Genomic DNA, 16508 nt, shown 5'->3' with positions numbered 1-16508 from the left:
GCTGCTGTTGGGCTGTTGAGCAAGGCTCTTAACCCTCAGTTGCTCAGACTGTATGCTGTAACTGTAATGCAATTTGCTTTGGATAAAGGCGTCTGCTAAATGCTGAAAATGTAAATGTAATTAGCATTTTACCTACTGTCTCAACTTTGTTCAAATTGTACTGAGAAATTGTTCTGTATTGCAAAAGCACTAAATATAAAAATATAATTACATCCATCTTTTAGTAACTGTGTGATGAAAAGCATATAGAAAGAATAGCACCTCAACATATTTTAACACACACACACACACACACACACAAACGTACATGAACACACGCACAAGAGCCTCAAAAAGTGAATTTCTTATTGTACTTTTTACTCATCTTTACCAGGGGTGCCAATAATTTAGGAATGTACTGTAAATGTACCCTATTTACCTAGGACTCCAATTGGACCCCCACTCACCAGAAATGATTGGTAGCCATGACATGTTGGTTTGTTTGTTTGTTTATTAGGATTTTAACGTCATGTTTTACACAGTGGTTACATTCATGACAGGAACGGTAGTTATTCATCACACAAGTTTATTCGATTCACAAGGTTATATCAGACACAGACATGGACAATTTAGTATCTTCAGTTCACCTCACTTGCATGTCTTTGGACTGTGGGAGGAAACCGGAGCTCCCGGAGGAAACCCACGCAGACACGGGGAGAACATGCAAACTCCACACAGAAAGGACCCGGTCCACCCCACCTGGGGTTCGAACCCAGGACCTTCTTGCTGTGAGGCGACAGTGCTACCCACTTAGCCACCGTGCCGCCCCCATGACATGTTGGTGTGTGATGTACTTGTATGAGTGTATCCGGTGCAGCAGTGTTGCTGGGTTATTTAAACACCTTGGTCAGTACTGAGAATTGTGCTGCAACCAAAAATATAAAGCCAACAGCATCATGTGATCAAAAAGTGTCTATTAAAAAAAGTCTGATGTAAAATGAACACACATTGTGCATGATAAAAAAGGTTCTAGTTTCTGTACACCCACAAGTGTGTTTCTAAAAAAGCAATTCTGCAAATGAAGATGAGTCAAAATGTCTCCACAGAGAGATGAAAGACTAGATGAAATGATCTCTAGATACTGAGAGAATATGGCTGCAGTTATTGCTACTAAAATGATAAATGTGTTTAGCTAAAACTATTTAACATTGTGATATAAATGTTGCATCAATAAAAATCATATATTACATGACATTACTAAAACTTTTAGGACAATTCTTATGAGCATCTGAAACCAATAAATAAAAAAAGTACTTTTTGAAGGCACTGTGTTCATGTACCACTTTATTATTGCACCACAGAAATACTGAAAATATTTGTACATTGTAACCAGTGGTGTAACTAGGGGCTTATGGCCCCCTCAACAAATGTAAATTTCATATATATATATATATATATATATATATACAGTGAGGAAAATAAGTATTTTGCAAGTTTTCCCACCTACAAAGAATGGAGAGGCCTGTATAAATCCAGATAATCACATTGTATGATTTTTAAATAATTAATTTGCATTTTATTGCATGAAATAAGTATTTGATACAATGGAAAAACAGAACTTAATATTTGGTACAGAAACCTTTACAGAGGTCAGACGTTTCCTGTAGTTCTTGACCAAGTTTGCACACACTGCAGCAGGGATTTTGGCCCACTCCTCCATACAGATCTTCTCCAGATCTTTCAGGTTTCGGGGCTGTCGCTGGGCAGCATTGAGTTTCAGCTTCCTCCAAAGATTTTCTATTGGGTTCAGGTCTGGAGACTGGCTAGGCCACTCAAGGACCTTGAAATGCTTCTTATGGAGCCACTCCTTAGTTGCCCTGGCTTTGTGTTTTGGGTCTTTGTCATGCTGGAAGACCCAGCCACGAGCCATCTTCAATGCTCTTACTGAGGGAAGGAGGTTGTTGGCCAAAATCTCGCGATACCTGACCCCATCCATCCTCCCCTCAATACGGTGCAGTCGCCCTGTCCCCTTCACAGAAAAGCACCCCCAAAGTATGATGTTTCTACCCCCATGCTTCACGGTTGGGATGGTTGTACTCATCCATCTTCTTCCTCCAAACACGGCGAGTGGAGTTGATACCAAAAAGCTCTATTTTGGTCTCATCTGACCACATGACCTTCTCCCATGCCTCCTCCAGATGGTCATTGGTGATCTTCAAACAGGTCTGGACATGTGCTGGCGTGAGCAGGGGGACCTTGCGTGCCCTGCAGGATTTTAATGGCTGCGTAGTGTGTTACTAATGGTAATCTTTGAGACTGTGGTCCCAGCTCTCTTCAGGTCATTAACCAGGTCCTCCCGTGTGGTTCTGGGCTGATTCCTGACCTTTCTCAGGATCATCCTTACCCCACGAGGTGAGATCTTGCATGGAGCAGCAGACCGAGAAAGACTGACAGTCATCTTGTGTTTCTTCCATTGTCTAATAATTGTGCCAACAGTTGTTGCCTTCTGACCAAGCTGCTTGCTATTGTCCTGTAGCTCATCCCAGCCTTGTGCAGGTCTACAATTTTGTCCCTGGTGTCCTCAGACAGCTCTTTGGTCTTGGCCATAGTGAAGAGGTTAAAGTGTGATTGATTGAGTGTGTGGACAGGTGTCTTTTATACAGGTTACGAGTTCAAACAGGTGCAATAAATACAGGTAATAAGTGCAGAATAGGAGGAGCTTCTTAAAGAAAATCTAACTGGGTCTGTGAGAGCCAGAATTCTTGCTAGTTGATAGGTGATCAAATACTTCATGTTTCATATTTCATGCAATAAAATGCAAATTAATTATTTAAAAATCATACAATGTGATTATCTGGATTTTTTTTTTAGATTCTGTCTCTCACAGTTGAAGTGTAATTACAGGCCTCTCCATTCTTTGTAGCTTGGAAAACTTGCAAAATCGGCAGTGTATCAAATACTTATTTTCTTCACTGTATATGGGTGAAAGACGAATAGGGTGTTTCAAGTACCAAAAAAATAAAATGGTTAAATTGTATAATTTTTTCATTTAATATTGTGTCACCTATGTAAATATGTATTTTTTTTTCTCAGCATTTTGCTTATTTGATAGTTTTAGTGTTGTTGACACACAACAAGGGCACAAAAATGTCATTCAGTGCAACGACTAATTTATCCTCCTCACTCCTAATGTCCAGCATACTGGACATTTTTTTTCTGGGTTTTGCAACTCGACAGGAAGTTTTACTTTGTTACACTCACTTTTAGACACTCCAACACAACTCTGTCTTTCTACTGGTTGGTCAAAGACAGAAATTTTTTTTTAAGCTTCTTGAAAAAAGACCCGAAGATGGCAGCTGTTGAGAAAGACGCTCGTTGCCTCCGTGACCGAACAAAACATACGTTTTTATCTATTAATGTGCACATATAACCATAGTGTTTTAGAAATGATGTATTTTTAGAAGGTATTTGTAATGATTGGTAACAATATAAGCGATGAATATGTATTTACGCATACTTACATTTCGAGCAAATGTTTTACGTCCAGTCAGCTGGATATTTGGATTTAACGTATTGAATGTTGTTTAGTTTGTCATGCAAACTATGCATTAGAAGATGTGCATCAGTATTACTTTTTGCATTTTTCATGCTGTACATATCTTTTTCGTGTATGTTAAGGGCTGACAGTAGATGAGGTGCTTAAATTACTAGATGATAGTAATAGACTGCAGTGTTGAGAGTAGTGGGATGAATATCAACAGGATAGTGATAGGGAGTCAAGTGATTCTAAGCCAAGATGTTAGATGCAGTGGGGCAGAGCACTGGCCAGTGGTGGGTAGTGATAGCACCAGCTTTCAGAGGTGCAGAAACCCTGGCTGCACCAAAAAATCAAGCATAAGATGTTTAAAATGTAATGTATTTCTTTGCATTCAAGTTGAACGAAACTGCTTTTATGAGTTCCACACAAGGTCCCGTTAAAAAAAGAAGAGAAAAACTCAAAGCTGAAATGCAAAAGGTTTTGATTTGAATAATTTAGATATCATTTATTTTCAAAATATTTATATTGAAAGATAGATATGTGGATAATTTAAAATTTAAAATTAATATTCACAAACTGAATATTCTGTTTTATGTTTTAGTAATGTTCCTTGTTTTTAAAATATATCTATAAAAGGAAAGTTTGTTTATAAGAAAAGGGGAAATGAACAAAGCTAAATGTTTTAATTAAAAAGTTTGAGTTTTCATTTTTAAGGTTTGAGTTTTTAAAATTAAAAGTTTTAAATTAAATATTTAAAATATTCATATAAATAATTAAAATGTAAATTTTAACTTCTGTATAAACTAGTATATGCTTTTTAATATTATAAACATGTATTACATTATGCCATAAATGTACAATACTTGATATGTCACATGTTATAATGGTAATAATAATATGTAAATTTTCATGCTCTTAATTCCAAATGTCCAGTATACTGGACACTAAATAACTCACAGTCCCCAAGCAAAATTTCTTTTTTTTTTTGTATAATGTCGTTTAAAAGGCTGAAATGAACAAGTGTTGTTACAGGATATTGTTTGTTTTCAAAGCGTCCAATCTCGGGGGTGAGGAGGTTATAAGTTTAGTATATCTCTTACAAAAGATTTAAAACCTCAGAAGAAACTGTACTTACTCTGTTTTGAATTTTCTGTGTATTGTTTGCACTCTAATGCGTCTTGGGATTTTGTTTATTTGTATACAAGATGTTTTTGCTACACATTCTATTCTATTTGAAACCTAATCAAACTCCATTTTCTATGAAGCAGGCCTGGATTCTCTTGCATTCACATGAAAAAAAAATATAATAATTACTTATTACAGTTATTTTAAGCAAATGTTTTTGTTGCACTGTATGATGATTTTATGTTGCACTGAATGACATACTCCAAATTATCCTGTTACATCAGAATATTCATGACTTAATTTGTTTTTAAGTTCTTTATTGATTAAAGTAGCAGCAGTAGAATGAAATTATGCCACACTAGGGGCAAGTATGTGTTATAATATTACTACTTCATTTGAGTTTGCATGTTCTCCCCGTGTCTGTGTTGAACACACTAAATTGTCCATGACTGTGTTTGATAAAGCTAATGAACCTTGTGTGAAGATAAAGTACCGTTTCCTGTCATGAATGTAACCGAAAGTGTAAAACATGACGTTAAAATCCTAATAAACAAACAAACTACATCATGAAAAAAGTAAGGCAATCAAAAACATAAACTTTATTCTGAAAAAAAACAAGAAACTTGCATAAAAGTGATGTAACAAGATCATTTGAAGTCCTGTCATAGCATGAAAAAATGGTTGCTGTTAAAGCATTTCAATATATTCATAAAGCATTTTAATATTAAAACATAGCTAATGAAGCCATCATAACAACCTGTAAGGCACCAGAACAGTGTGGAATTTGTGTCATAACACGTGAAAAAGTTGCTGCAGTAAAAAGTCAGTATAACAATGTCATTGTCAATTTAGTGCAACAGCGAAATTCTGTTGTACTGAATGACAGAAATTTTACTTTAGCACATTTTACAGTTATCCCAGTGGTTAGTCAAAGCTAACATTGACCTTAACTCAAAGACATTTCTACACATATTCACATTTAAATGTTAATAACTTTGTTTGTTTACAAGAGTAACCGCAATATTAGGTTTTCTGTGTTGTACTGAATGACACTCAGTTTTGTTCTTTAATGTACTGTGTCAGTAAAAAGACATTTGTATCAAATAATGTTAAAATGCATTGACCTCGTGTGTGTGCTGAAGGGTCCCCAGGTGTCTTCTTTTGTTGTTATAATTGGTCACATGACTGCAGTAACTTGATCGCATATTAAAATAAGGCTTTTTATTAACGTTGTACTGAATGTCAACTGAAGATTGGGAAAATGGGGACTGAAAGTGTCCTGAATATTATTAATATTAAAAAACACATCTGATTGAATATTATTTAATATGTCACACATGATATTTGTACAATTATGCCAAAGCAGTAAATTTTAAGTTTTACTTAAGATTAATTAGTTTTTTCTTTTCTGTAAAAATAACTTTAAGTTTCAGTAAACATGTACAAATGGAGTAGATTGAAGGTATATCCACTTATATTAATATAACTGTATATTATTTATCAAGTGGGGACACTAAAAAGTTACGTCTCATCTTTGACCCATATATGCTAGATCAGAATGAAATAAAGGTACTTACTCACTTTTAATATTTTACTTAACAAAAAAATTGTAATATAATAATATTGACCAAGCGAGTGCAGCCAACGGGGGGGTTGGGGGGTTCGGGGTTAGGTACCCGCCATCCGCCATGGGCCCCAGTGCACCTGCTCCCCCCAGTAGTTATGCCACTGATTGTAACATGTCGGGTCGTGCCTTGCCACTGAGGCACTAGGTTTAGCAGGATGCAGGAAGCTTAACCAACACTGTGGCTAAAAAGCCACAGATAAAAAGGGTAACAGTAAAATAAGAGACGTGAGAAAATAAAATAGAAAACAGAAACATAATATAGCGAATAGCTCAAACACATCCACAGCCTGCAGGGTAAAAAGAAATTAAAAGTAATTAAAATAAATTAAAACTTGCGTGCGACAATCCAGATCTCAGAAAAAAGGTGTGGGGAAAAAAGGAAACACAGAACCAGCCATGAATGACAGTGTATAAAAAATACTAGTCATATAACCACTCTGGTGAAAGGGGTGTGCAGACTTTCCAGCTTCAAATTTGTATAATCAGAAAAAGAAACGTATTTTTGTGCTCCTAAAATGGTAAATAAGCCCCATAAGTGTGTTAATGAAATTGTGAAGGTCATAGAAAACCATCCTACAAAACAAACAATAACCAAATCACTGATACAGTAAACGATTAAAAAATAATTTTAAAAATCAGCTTTCCTGATCTAAACAAGAGTAAAAAAAAAAACATCCATTTAAATTCAGCATCAGAGAAAAGTTTAAAAACAAGCTGAACTCCACACACATTCATTAATCACACAGAATCTCATCAATTAAGATTCTCAGACTGTTAAATAACATTATTAACCCTCATTTCTTAATTATCATTCAACAACCCTCAAATTAATATAGATACAAGAACAATTTATTACTCACAGAGCATCACAGGAAGTGTCCTGAACTCCATCCTGTCCAACTAACTGATCGACTGAGTGAGAATTAAACTGTTAACTACTTCCTGTAGATCTGTTCTCAGAGAGAGAGAGAGAGAGCGAGAGAGAGAGAGAGAGAGCGAGAGAGAGAGAGAGCGAGAGAGAGAGAGTATTTGCCATGTTAATAAAGTACTTTAAATTGAGAGAGTAAAAATAGATCAATTCTAAAGCAGATTTGTGTTTTTAAAAGTACCACATCAAGTTTTTGGAAGATGATCAAGTGCTGAAGATTGTAAATGATTGTGGCCTTAAAAAGTTTGTTTCAGTCAACTTAAAATCAAGGCAGAATATCCAGATGTCGCTACAAAAACAAGAAAAACAGCTTCCAGATAAAACCAAAATTGAACTTTTTGGCCTGAATACCAAGCATCACGTCTGGAGGAAACCAGACACCGCCCATCACCTGGCTAATGGCATCCCTACAGTGAAGCATGGTGGTGGCAGCATCATGATGTGGGGATGTTTTTCAGCAGTGGGACCGGCGCGACTAGTCCTGATAGATGGAAAGATAAATGCAACTAAATACACCAAGATCCTTGAAGTAAACCTGCTCCAGAGCGCTCTGGACCTCAGACTGGGGCGAAGGTTTACCTTCCAACATGACAACGACCCAAAGCACACAGCCAAGAGAACAAAGGAGTGGCTTCAGAGAAAGTCTGTCAATGAGAAGCCCAGTCAGAGCCCAGACCTGAATCCAATCAAACATCTGTGGAAGAAGGTGAAAATGGCTGTGTATCGACGCTCCCCACCCAACCTGACGGAGATTGTAAGGATATGCCAAGAGGAACAATCCAATATGTCCAGAAACAAGTGTGCCAAGCTCATAGGTTCCTTCCCAAGACAGCTTAAAGCTATAATTGCCAATGGTGCATCAACGAAGTATTAGGCTCAGGGTGTGTACATATATGTAACTCCCAAATTAACTATTTTTTAATGTAAAATGAATTTGCATATTTTCACTTCGTAATTATTAGTGACTGTGTGTAGATGTGTGTGACAAAAAAATAACTATTATAGAAAAAGTCTGTAACATAATTAAAAGTGGAGAAGGTGAAAGGGGTGTGAACAGGGGCATAACTACTGGGGGTGCGGGGGGAGGGGGGTGCACCTCACTGCCCCCCATTGGCTGCACTCACCAGGTCGTTATTATTATATTACAATATTTTTGTTAAGTTAAATTAAAATAACTAAAAATGTGCATTAAAATACCAGATCCAGGAATTTGGACTTAAAGTCTATTGTAGATGATTTTGCTTAGCACAAGGCAGCCGCATGAACTTCTGAGTGAGTACCTTTAATTCATTCTGATCAGCTATCAGCATACAGTATATATATATATATATGAAATTAGTGTGCAGACTTTCCAGCTTGAATGTACTTAAAAATACTTGGGTAGAAAAATGAGACTTTGGTCTTTTTTGATTAAAAACACTGTTTGTGATTTTAGTTTGCAATAATTCTGTATAGATCTCATAAAAGCATTAAAAAGTTTTAGGGTTACAGCTGTAGGGCCCTTCACGTTTTTACTGCTTGCTCGGTAAGGGTCAGTCTTAATTCGGTCAGCATTCTCTTGTTATTTTGCTCCCAATTTAAATTATATCTCAACTGTTGGAAATAAATGTAAGTATTGTTTGAACTGACAGCATCAATTAAACAATTAATTCTTCCTCGATTTCTGTTTAATCGATTTTTCATGCACACCCCTGATCCCAAATAGATTAAAATTAAAAATTAAAAAGAGCCCCGCAAATAAAGACACATTTTAATGATTCTGTCTAAGTCTGTACTAACATTTTACACCTGTAGTAATCCCAGCAGTAATTCTCTAGTTGTCCAGTAGATGAACCCATAGATCAGTGGTGTCTAAACCTTTTTCTAGGAGGGTCAGATTTGATCATGTGAAAGTGCTCGAGGGCCCAACAGTCCCTGATAACATTATTTTAAACAATAAAATATAAATATAATACGCTGTTATTTAATCATTGTATTTTCACATAGAGAACAACAACCACATGTAAAAATTCAGATGAACAAATCAGAACACACAGAACAGAAGAAGCATTTCAATTTCTAACTGAACTTTAAAAACTCAAACTCAGGGCGCATTCACAAAAATAAAGCTTAACGTGGCTTTATGTACTAAAAGAACGACGCAGGAACTCTGAGTTTCTCTAAATTATTACTGAGCAGAAGTTTCTCCACCACTCAAATTCTTAGCTCGTTGTTTTAGTACAACACGTCACGTCAGATTTTGTCCACGTTAATCGTTGTTCGTACAGCCTGTGTCGCTTTTATGACGTCATACACGAGTACGTCTCATTCACGGGTTTGCCGCTGTGCATGTGAATGACTGACACAGAGTTGCTGCCACCATCTGGTAAAAAGAGGAATTACATCTTGAATTATTATACTTGATCTTTTTTCTGTTTAACTGTTTTTTGTTTGTTTTTTTCGTTTTCAAAATTACATATTACAAACAAACATCAGTACGGGGATTTAAAAATACATAATAGATATATAAAATAGATATGTAAAAAATAAGGTAAATAAACATACAAGCATAATAATAAATAAATACATTAAAATATTAGTCAGTTTACAATTTTTTCGAGAAGGAGGAAAGTCTTGGCAGCCTTTTTGTTATGAACAGTTTTAGACAGGGATTCATATAGCAGTTTTAAATCAACCATAAAAAAACTAAAATTAGGTTTAGTGGAGGTAATTCTAGCTTTATGTAGATGAAATTTTCCTAGCAGGGCTATAAGCTTAACCCTCCTATTACCTTCAAATTTACTAACACCTTTTATGCTTGGGGTCAATTTGACCCCAGCAATTTAAATCTACAGAAAATGATCATAATTAAAATTGTTACCCAAATTTATGTCACATACTTTTTGTTTGTTCATTGACCACCTAAATAGCCTTTTAAAAAATAACCCCCCCCCCCCCCCCCCCCCCCACCCACCCCCTTATACATCCAGAATACCTGTTGCGCGACTATGGAGAAATATGCAGATCACCATCAAATCTCATTGATTAACCTAAAATTGGAAGTAGAGATCTTTTTTGTGTTTTACTGGATTTATATGAGTGACATATTTTTGTTATCTATAACATTTGGAATGAAAAACTATTCCTTTTATATGGAATAGTAGCCTGTTTGGGGTCAATTTGACACACACAATTTCAAAAGTTTAGAAGGATTTTATTTGTAAAACAGATCATCATTATGGGCATGTATTGTCTGAAAGGACAGATCCCACAAAATGCAATTAGACATTCATCCACAGTCACGTTGGGGCCTGGATTGTAAAGAAAGGGTAATCGCTGAACCCACTTGTCCCATACATCCCATATTGCTGCAAGTTTGTCACGCTCTTGTCGGCCCTGCCTTGTTTCTCCATCATCAAAGCGTATGACACGGGAGAAAACATGGAATGTGTTTAGAGACATGGTGGCTGGAAATATTGCCCTTCCAGTGTCAGCAGCCCAAAGACTTGATGTTGCCTCGCCTTTTGACTTGTGCACTCCCTCCAAAATAAGCAACCCAATGTAGGCTTGCAAGTGGGTCACATCCAAGTCTTTCCAACTGTCCCCATACACGTGCCTCCCCTCTAACTTTGTCATCTCAAGTATATCCTTTTCAATTAATGGTGTCATGAAGAGCTCAAATGCTGATTTTATGTCTAGGACATGGCTGACAGCGTATCTGGTGGGGTCTGGAAGCATTTTGTTGACATTAGCAGCACTAAGTCTGCCTTGTTATTCCAGTGTGGAGACAGACCATAATAACTTTTCAGTTTTGGAAGGTAGTGTGTTTGCTGGTGGTTGAGAGACAAAAGAAGGGTAAACACTGAGGGTCTCATTCTCATCAGAGGAGGATGCCTAATAATCCGGGTCCTCCTCAACATCATCCTCTGTCTCTATTCGCAGAAACCATATTTTCCTGTCCTATCAAAAACCTCGCGAAGATGATGTTTCCCCTCCCCCAGGTTGTGTGAACTATTAGTGGTTCTGGCACTACTACAGTTATGGTTATGTTAGGTTAGGGCCTTAAAGTTTTTTGAAGATTATAAAATTGCATGTCATAGTGACCTCAATATCTTCCTAAACAACAAAACAAATATTGATATTTTTTATATGTTTTATACAGCTAAAACAGCCTGGGGTCAAATTGACCCCAAAGAACACTGATGCGTACAACATGTGTACAGGACATTGAAAACATAACATCATGTTAATTTTATGTTTACCCAGTTGTCCCCATTAAATTAGGAAAAGTCATCAAATATGAAGCAAAAAAAATGATGTCAATCATTTATTTAAAGACGTTAAACATTGAATGGGGTCAAATTGACCCCAAAGGTAATAGGAGGGTTAATAGCATCATCAACTATAGAAAGGCCAGTATTGATCAGCAAAAATAGAACCATTGTCTCGTTAATGTGTATTAATTTACGAAAAGTATTAAAGCTCAACAGTGATATCTCATTCCAAAAGTTCACTGAATAACCGCAAGAAAAAAAACACAGATGTACAGTCGTCTCCAATTCATAATTACAAACAGAGCACTGTGATGTTCCATTAACATGAAATCTCTGAAGATTTGCGTTACATGGGTAAATTCTATGAAGTATCTTGAGATGCATTTCTTTAACTTTATTGTGTATAAAAAAACTGTTCACATTTTGCCAAATTTTTTCAAGTGGTATCCCAGGAAAATCTCTTTTCCATTTCAAAGTTCTGGTAGGAGGAGAACTTTAATGAACACTTAATGCCTTTCTAATATCTACATTGTTACATTTTCGATCTAATATATCAATAGCTTCAATTTTGATGTTAGGAATTACAGCTGGTAACACTAGATATTTCATCTGAGATCTAATCAGATGAAGTAATTTAGGTGATATATTCTTTGTTAGCTTTATGCTGAGTTAAGTCAGATATCCCAAGTCTCCTGGAAGTTCCGGGAGTCTCCTGCATATACATAGCAGCTCCCTGATGCCCACAGGTCAGATAAAATCTCCCGGAATCTAGAACGAGCGGCCAAGAGTGACACACACACTCGCAGGCGACACAGACTTTATTCCCCATCGCGTATTAAATCCGTTATCTGATATACAATCTAGTGCACTATGTAGGGAACATAATTAATTATGTAATACACTACCTAGTGCACTATGTAGGGAACATAATTCATTATGTAATACACTATCTAGTGCACTATGTAAGGAACACAAATCATCATCTAGTTATACTTTCTAGTGCACTATGTAGTGAACATGATTGCGTTATCTAATACACTATCTAGTGCACTATGTAGGGAACATAAACCAATTGTCTAATTCGCTATCTAATGCACTATGTAGGGAACCTAAATCCGTTAACTAATACGCTACCTAAAGCATTATGTAAGAAACATAAGTCTATTTTCTAGTACACTATCTAGTGCACTAAGTCAGGAACATAAATTCTTTTATGATATACAATCTAGTGCACTATGTAGGGAACATAAATCTATTATCTTTCACACTATCTAGTGCACTATGTAGTACACATTAATGTGTTTGTGATGCGAACAGTTAGCTCCTAAAAGTTATGTTATTACCCATAATCCTTTGTGCGAGAGGTTTTGGGGGGGGGGGGGGGGGGGTCGTTGTTTTTGCAACTTGTGAAGTCTGTTAAGTACATTTGAAATCACATGCAAGTAAAAATTTCAGTCTACCACATTTTTCAAAAATGATATCGGGTATATAAAACCAAAATGAATTGGAAGCAGTTAAACATTATTTAATCCAATTAACATTAAAAACGTCACGTCAAATTTTGTCCACGTTAATCGTTGTTCGTACAGCCTGTGTCGCTTTTATGACGTCATACACGAGCGCTTCTCATTCAGGGGTTTGCCGCTGTGCATGTGAATGACTGACACAGTGTTGCTGCCACCATCTGGTAAAAAGAGGAATTACATCTTAAATTAATATACTTGATCTTTCTCTGTTTGACTGCTGGCTGGCCACAAGTAATGCAGTTTAATGCAGTTTAATTATTCATGTATTTGACCCATTGTAATATTCAGGCATTGATCACATTCAGTCAGATGATTCAATGATTCAATCCACAGATTCAGCAGCAATCAACACCGAATCATCTGACTGAATGTGATCAATGCCTGTTTATTACAATGGGTCAAATATATGAAAAATTAAACCTTCATATCTCCACTTAGGAACATAGTAGAACAATAAAAACTGTATTTTTGTTTCTGTGTCCCACATCTATGGTGCAAATATGAAAAAGATCAAAGAAAGTCAAAATTTGTATCCAAATTTATGAAAAATATAAATGTTTATATTTCATTTTTGGAACATGCTAGAACAACAATAATTGCATTTTTGCTAAATGTCCCAAATATATGATGCGAATATGAAAAAGTTAAAGAAAGTCCAAAATTTCGCCAAAAACCCCCCACAAATTTTGACTTTCTTTTCATGTTCACATCATTGAAAAATGAGACTTTGGTCCTTTTAGATTAAAAACAGTTTGTGTTAGTGATTTTAGTACGCAAGACAGAAGACGCGGGCCATATAAAATCTAACTTCGGGCCGTGATTGGCCTCCGGGCCGGACTTTGGACATGTCTGCCATATATACTTACCTTGTGACCTAGAGCAAGTGTGTGTGTAAGTTACATCTCTTACGGTGATGCTGAAACCCGTTAATAGAAAATTAAATAACAGTTAATCGTTTCCTCCTCTCATCATCTTTTCTAAACATTCCTCTCAAGATATTACATATTGGCAACAAGGATAACAATGGAGAGTTTCTGCAAGAGTGTAATGGAAGCAGTAGTGTGCATGTGAGTCCGACACCGAAGCTACAGTCGGGGTAAATTAGCACAGAGGATAGATAAAAGTTATCACAGACCTTCTGGAAAGTAAAGAAAAGTGAAAATGAGCACAGTAGGGTCAGTGATGCTGTTTGATAGTAATGCACAATCCTGGGAGGAATACTGTGAGATGCTGGATTATTTTCTCCTGGCTAATGATATAGCAGATGGAGCTAAAAAGAAAGCCATGCTGTCGAGCGGTGTCGGAGCTGCTACGTATAGCTTGATGAGGAGTTTGCTGTTCCCCGAAAAGCCGAGTGATAAAACCTGCACGGAGTTGGTGGAATTTCTGGGTGCACATTTCAACCCCAAACCAGTGAAATAATGCAAAGATTCAAGTTTAACTCCCGAGTTTGTCGTGGAGAAGAGAGTATTGCGGATTATGTGGCTGAGTTGAGGCACATCATTGCAACTATAGAGAGTCCTTAACACAGATGTTGAGAGACAGACTTGTGTGTGGCATGAATGACGACAGAATTCAAAGACGGCTGTTAGCTGAGCTGGACTTATCCTTCGATACAGCTCTGAAAATTAGTCAAGCAATGGAATCAGCAAATAAGGATGTGAAGGACTTACATGGGCAAGCCATGGTCTGGAAGATGCAGCAACAGTGAGGTTGTCTGCAGGGAAGGTGGCAGTGCATCACGTCTTTTCCTCTGAAATGAAAGGACTAAGAAAATGTCAGACATGCATTTTGCTGCTGATTGCAAGTTTGCTACAGAGATATGTCATAACTGTGGTAAGCGTGGGCATGTCAGGAGAACCTGTAGGGGCAATGCCACAGCCAGTGCAAGTCAAAAAGAGGGGCCATCCACCAAGAGGGGAGGAAAAAGTGCAGACAGCAAAAACAGAAGGACTCACCTCGTAAGGGAGGAAGGTGAGAGTGATGAAAATGAGGCTGATGAAATCCACTGTGTGACACAACAGAAGGTGAGCAAAGTGGCACCTATCACAAAGACAGTAAAAATAAATGGAACTAATGTAACATTTGAGGTAGACACAGCGTGCAGAATCACAATAATCAGCAAAGAACAGAACTCCCGACTGTGGAAAAAGGAAATAGTACCTGTAAGAGCTAAATACTTAAACTGAGGTATTTTGTATTTTGGATGGCTTAATAGTGTTGTGAGAATTCAAAATAACCCTTAAAGATTGCCACAGACAACCGGGATAATGATAAAAGCAAATAATCAATTTATTACTCAGCTGAGGGCCAATCTCAATGCAAATGCACACATGCCTTTACAGGAGAGAAAAGGCCACTCCGTCTGCCCTATCACAGTATTTATACCCCGCTTACTGCCCCTTCAGGCTAACTCTGCTCAGCAACCCAGCTCAAGGTCAACTTCCCAAACCAAACTTGTTTATCATCCTACAAGAATAGTCAGTTTGTTAGAAACATGGCGTACTTCCACAAGAATGCACCTGTATCAAAACCCTGCGTGCACCCCCGCACACACAATCCTGACACCCATGCATTCCCATGGAAGCAAGAAGCCCATGCCAAGGTCAACATATCTCTGCCCCTAAGAAACCTTCCAAAAGTCTCTTCTACCTCTGCTAATTGAACTAAGAAAGCAGAAACTTATAAGTTTAATGCAAATAACTAATAAAATATAAAATTTCCATTCACAATAGCAATTTAGGTTTTTGGTAATTAGTTTAATATTACAGATTGGAGTAATATAGCTTATATTAGAGTTTGTGTAGCTATTAAGTTAATTAATTAAGTTCATTATAAAGAAAAGTTGGACTTTCTCAGAAGCAAAGGCCTGTCCTTTAGTTAAACCAGGACACATTAGTAAGGCATGTGGGGAGAAATTGCAGTGCCAGCTCTGCTCAGGGACACATCCCACACTTCTACATATAAAAAACAAGAAGAAAGTATGCTGTGAAGAGCAGCCAAAGGACGATGAGAACCCCACAGTGATCAGTAGTTTTGTGGACATAACAGATAAATACGCCAGTAACGGGGCCGGGAACACAGACATGTCCTTGCCATTGCCATTTTTTGGATCCTGGTAGCAATGCCTCATTTTGCACTGAACGGCTTATGAATAAGCTTAACCTTTGTGGCCGAAAGGTTAATATTCTCTTGACCACCATGGTAGAACAAAGGATTGTTCACAGTAATGCTGTTGCAGACTTGGAAGTGAGTGGCCTTCTAAGTGACAACTTCATTGAGTTAACTGAAGTGTTTTAACAAAAGGCAATTCCAGTGAGTAAAGCTAACATTCCAAGTCAGGAAGAAATAGACAGATGGCCTCATCTGAAAGATGTTCATATTCCAAGCATAAATGGAGAAATAGAACTGCTAATAGGTGCAAATGTGCCAAAGGCATTGGAACCAGAGGAGGTAATCCACAGTGTAAAGAATGGGCCTTATGCCGTAAAAACAATGTTAGGATGAACGGTTAACGGACCTCTAAGAGAGG

At 37.1% G+C, this 16508-nt stretch overlaps 1 protein-coding gene across 1 annotated transcript in view; it reads right to left on the bottom strand.

Moving 5' to 3' along the window:
* Positions 1-16508, bottom strand: part of LOC134311978 (basement membrane-specific heparan sulfate proteoglycan core protein-like) — a 67607-nt gene that overhangs the window by 13441 nt on the left and 37658 nt on the right. Inside the window, exons 14-15 of the mRNA XM_062993627.1 lie at positions 12226-12249; positions 5767-5778 (exon numbers count right to left, since the gene is read on the bottom strand). Of these exons, the coding sequence (XP_062849697.1) occupies positions 5767-5778; positions 12226-12249 (36 nt within the window). The remainder of the gene's footprint in view (positions 1-5766; positions 5779-12225; positions 12250-16508) is intronic.

Source organism: Trichomycterus rosablanca, chromosome 4 (assembly GCF_030014385.1).
Source record: "Trichomycterus rosablanca isolate fTriRos1 chromosome 4, fTriRos1.hap1, whole genome shotgun sequence".
NCBI classification, from domain to species: domain Eukaryota; kingdom Metazoa; phylum Chordata; class Actinopteri; order Siluriformes; family Trichomycteridae; genus Trichomycterus; species Trichomycterus rosablanca.
The sequence above is the reverse complement of the archived record's forward strand: the minus strand, read 5'-3'. Positions and strand labels throughout refer to the sequence as shown.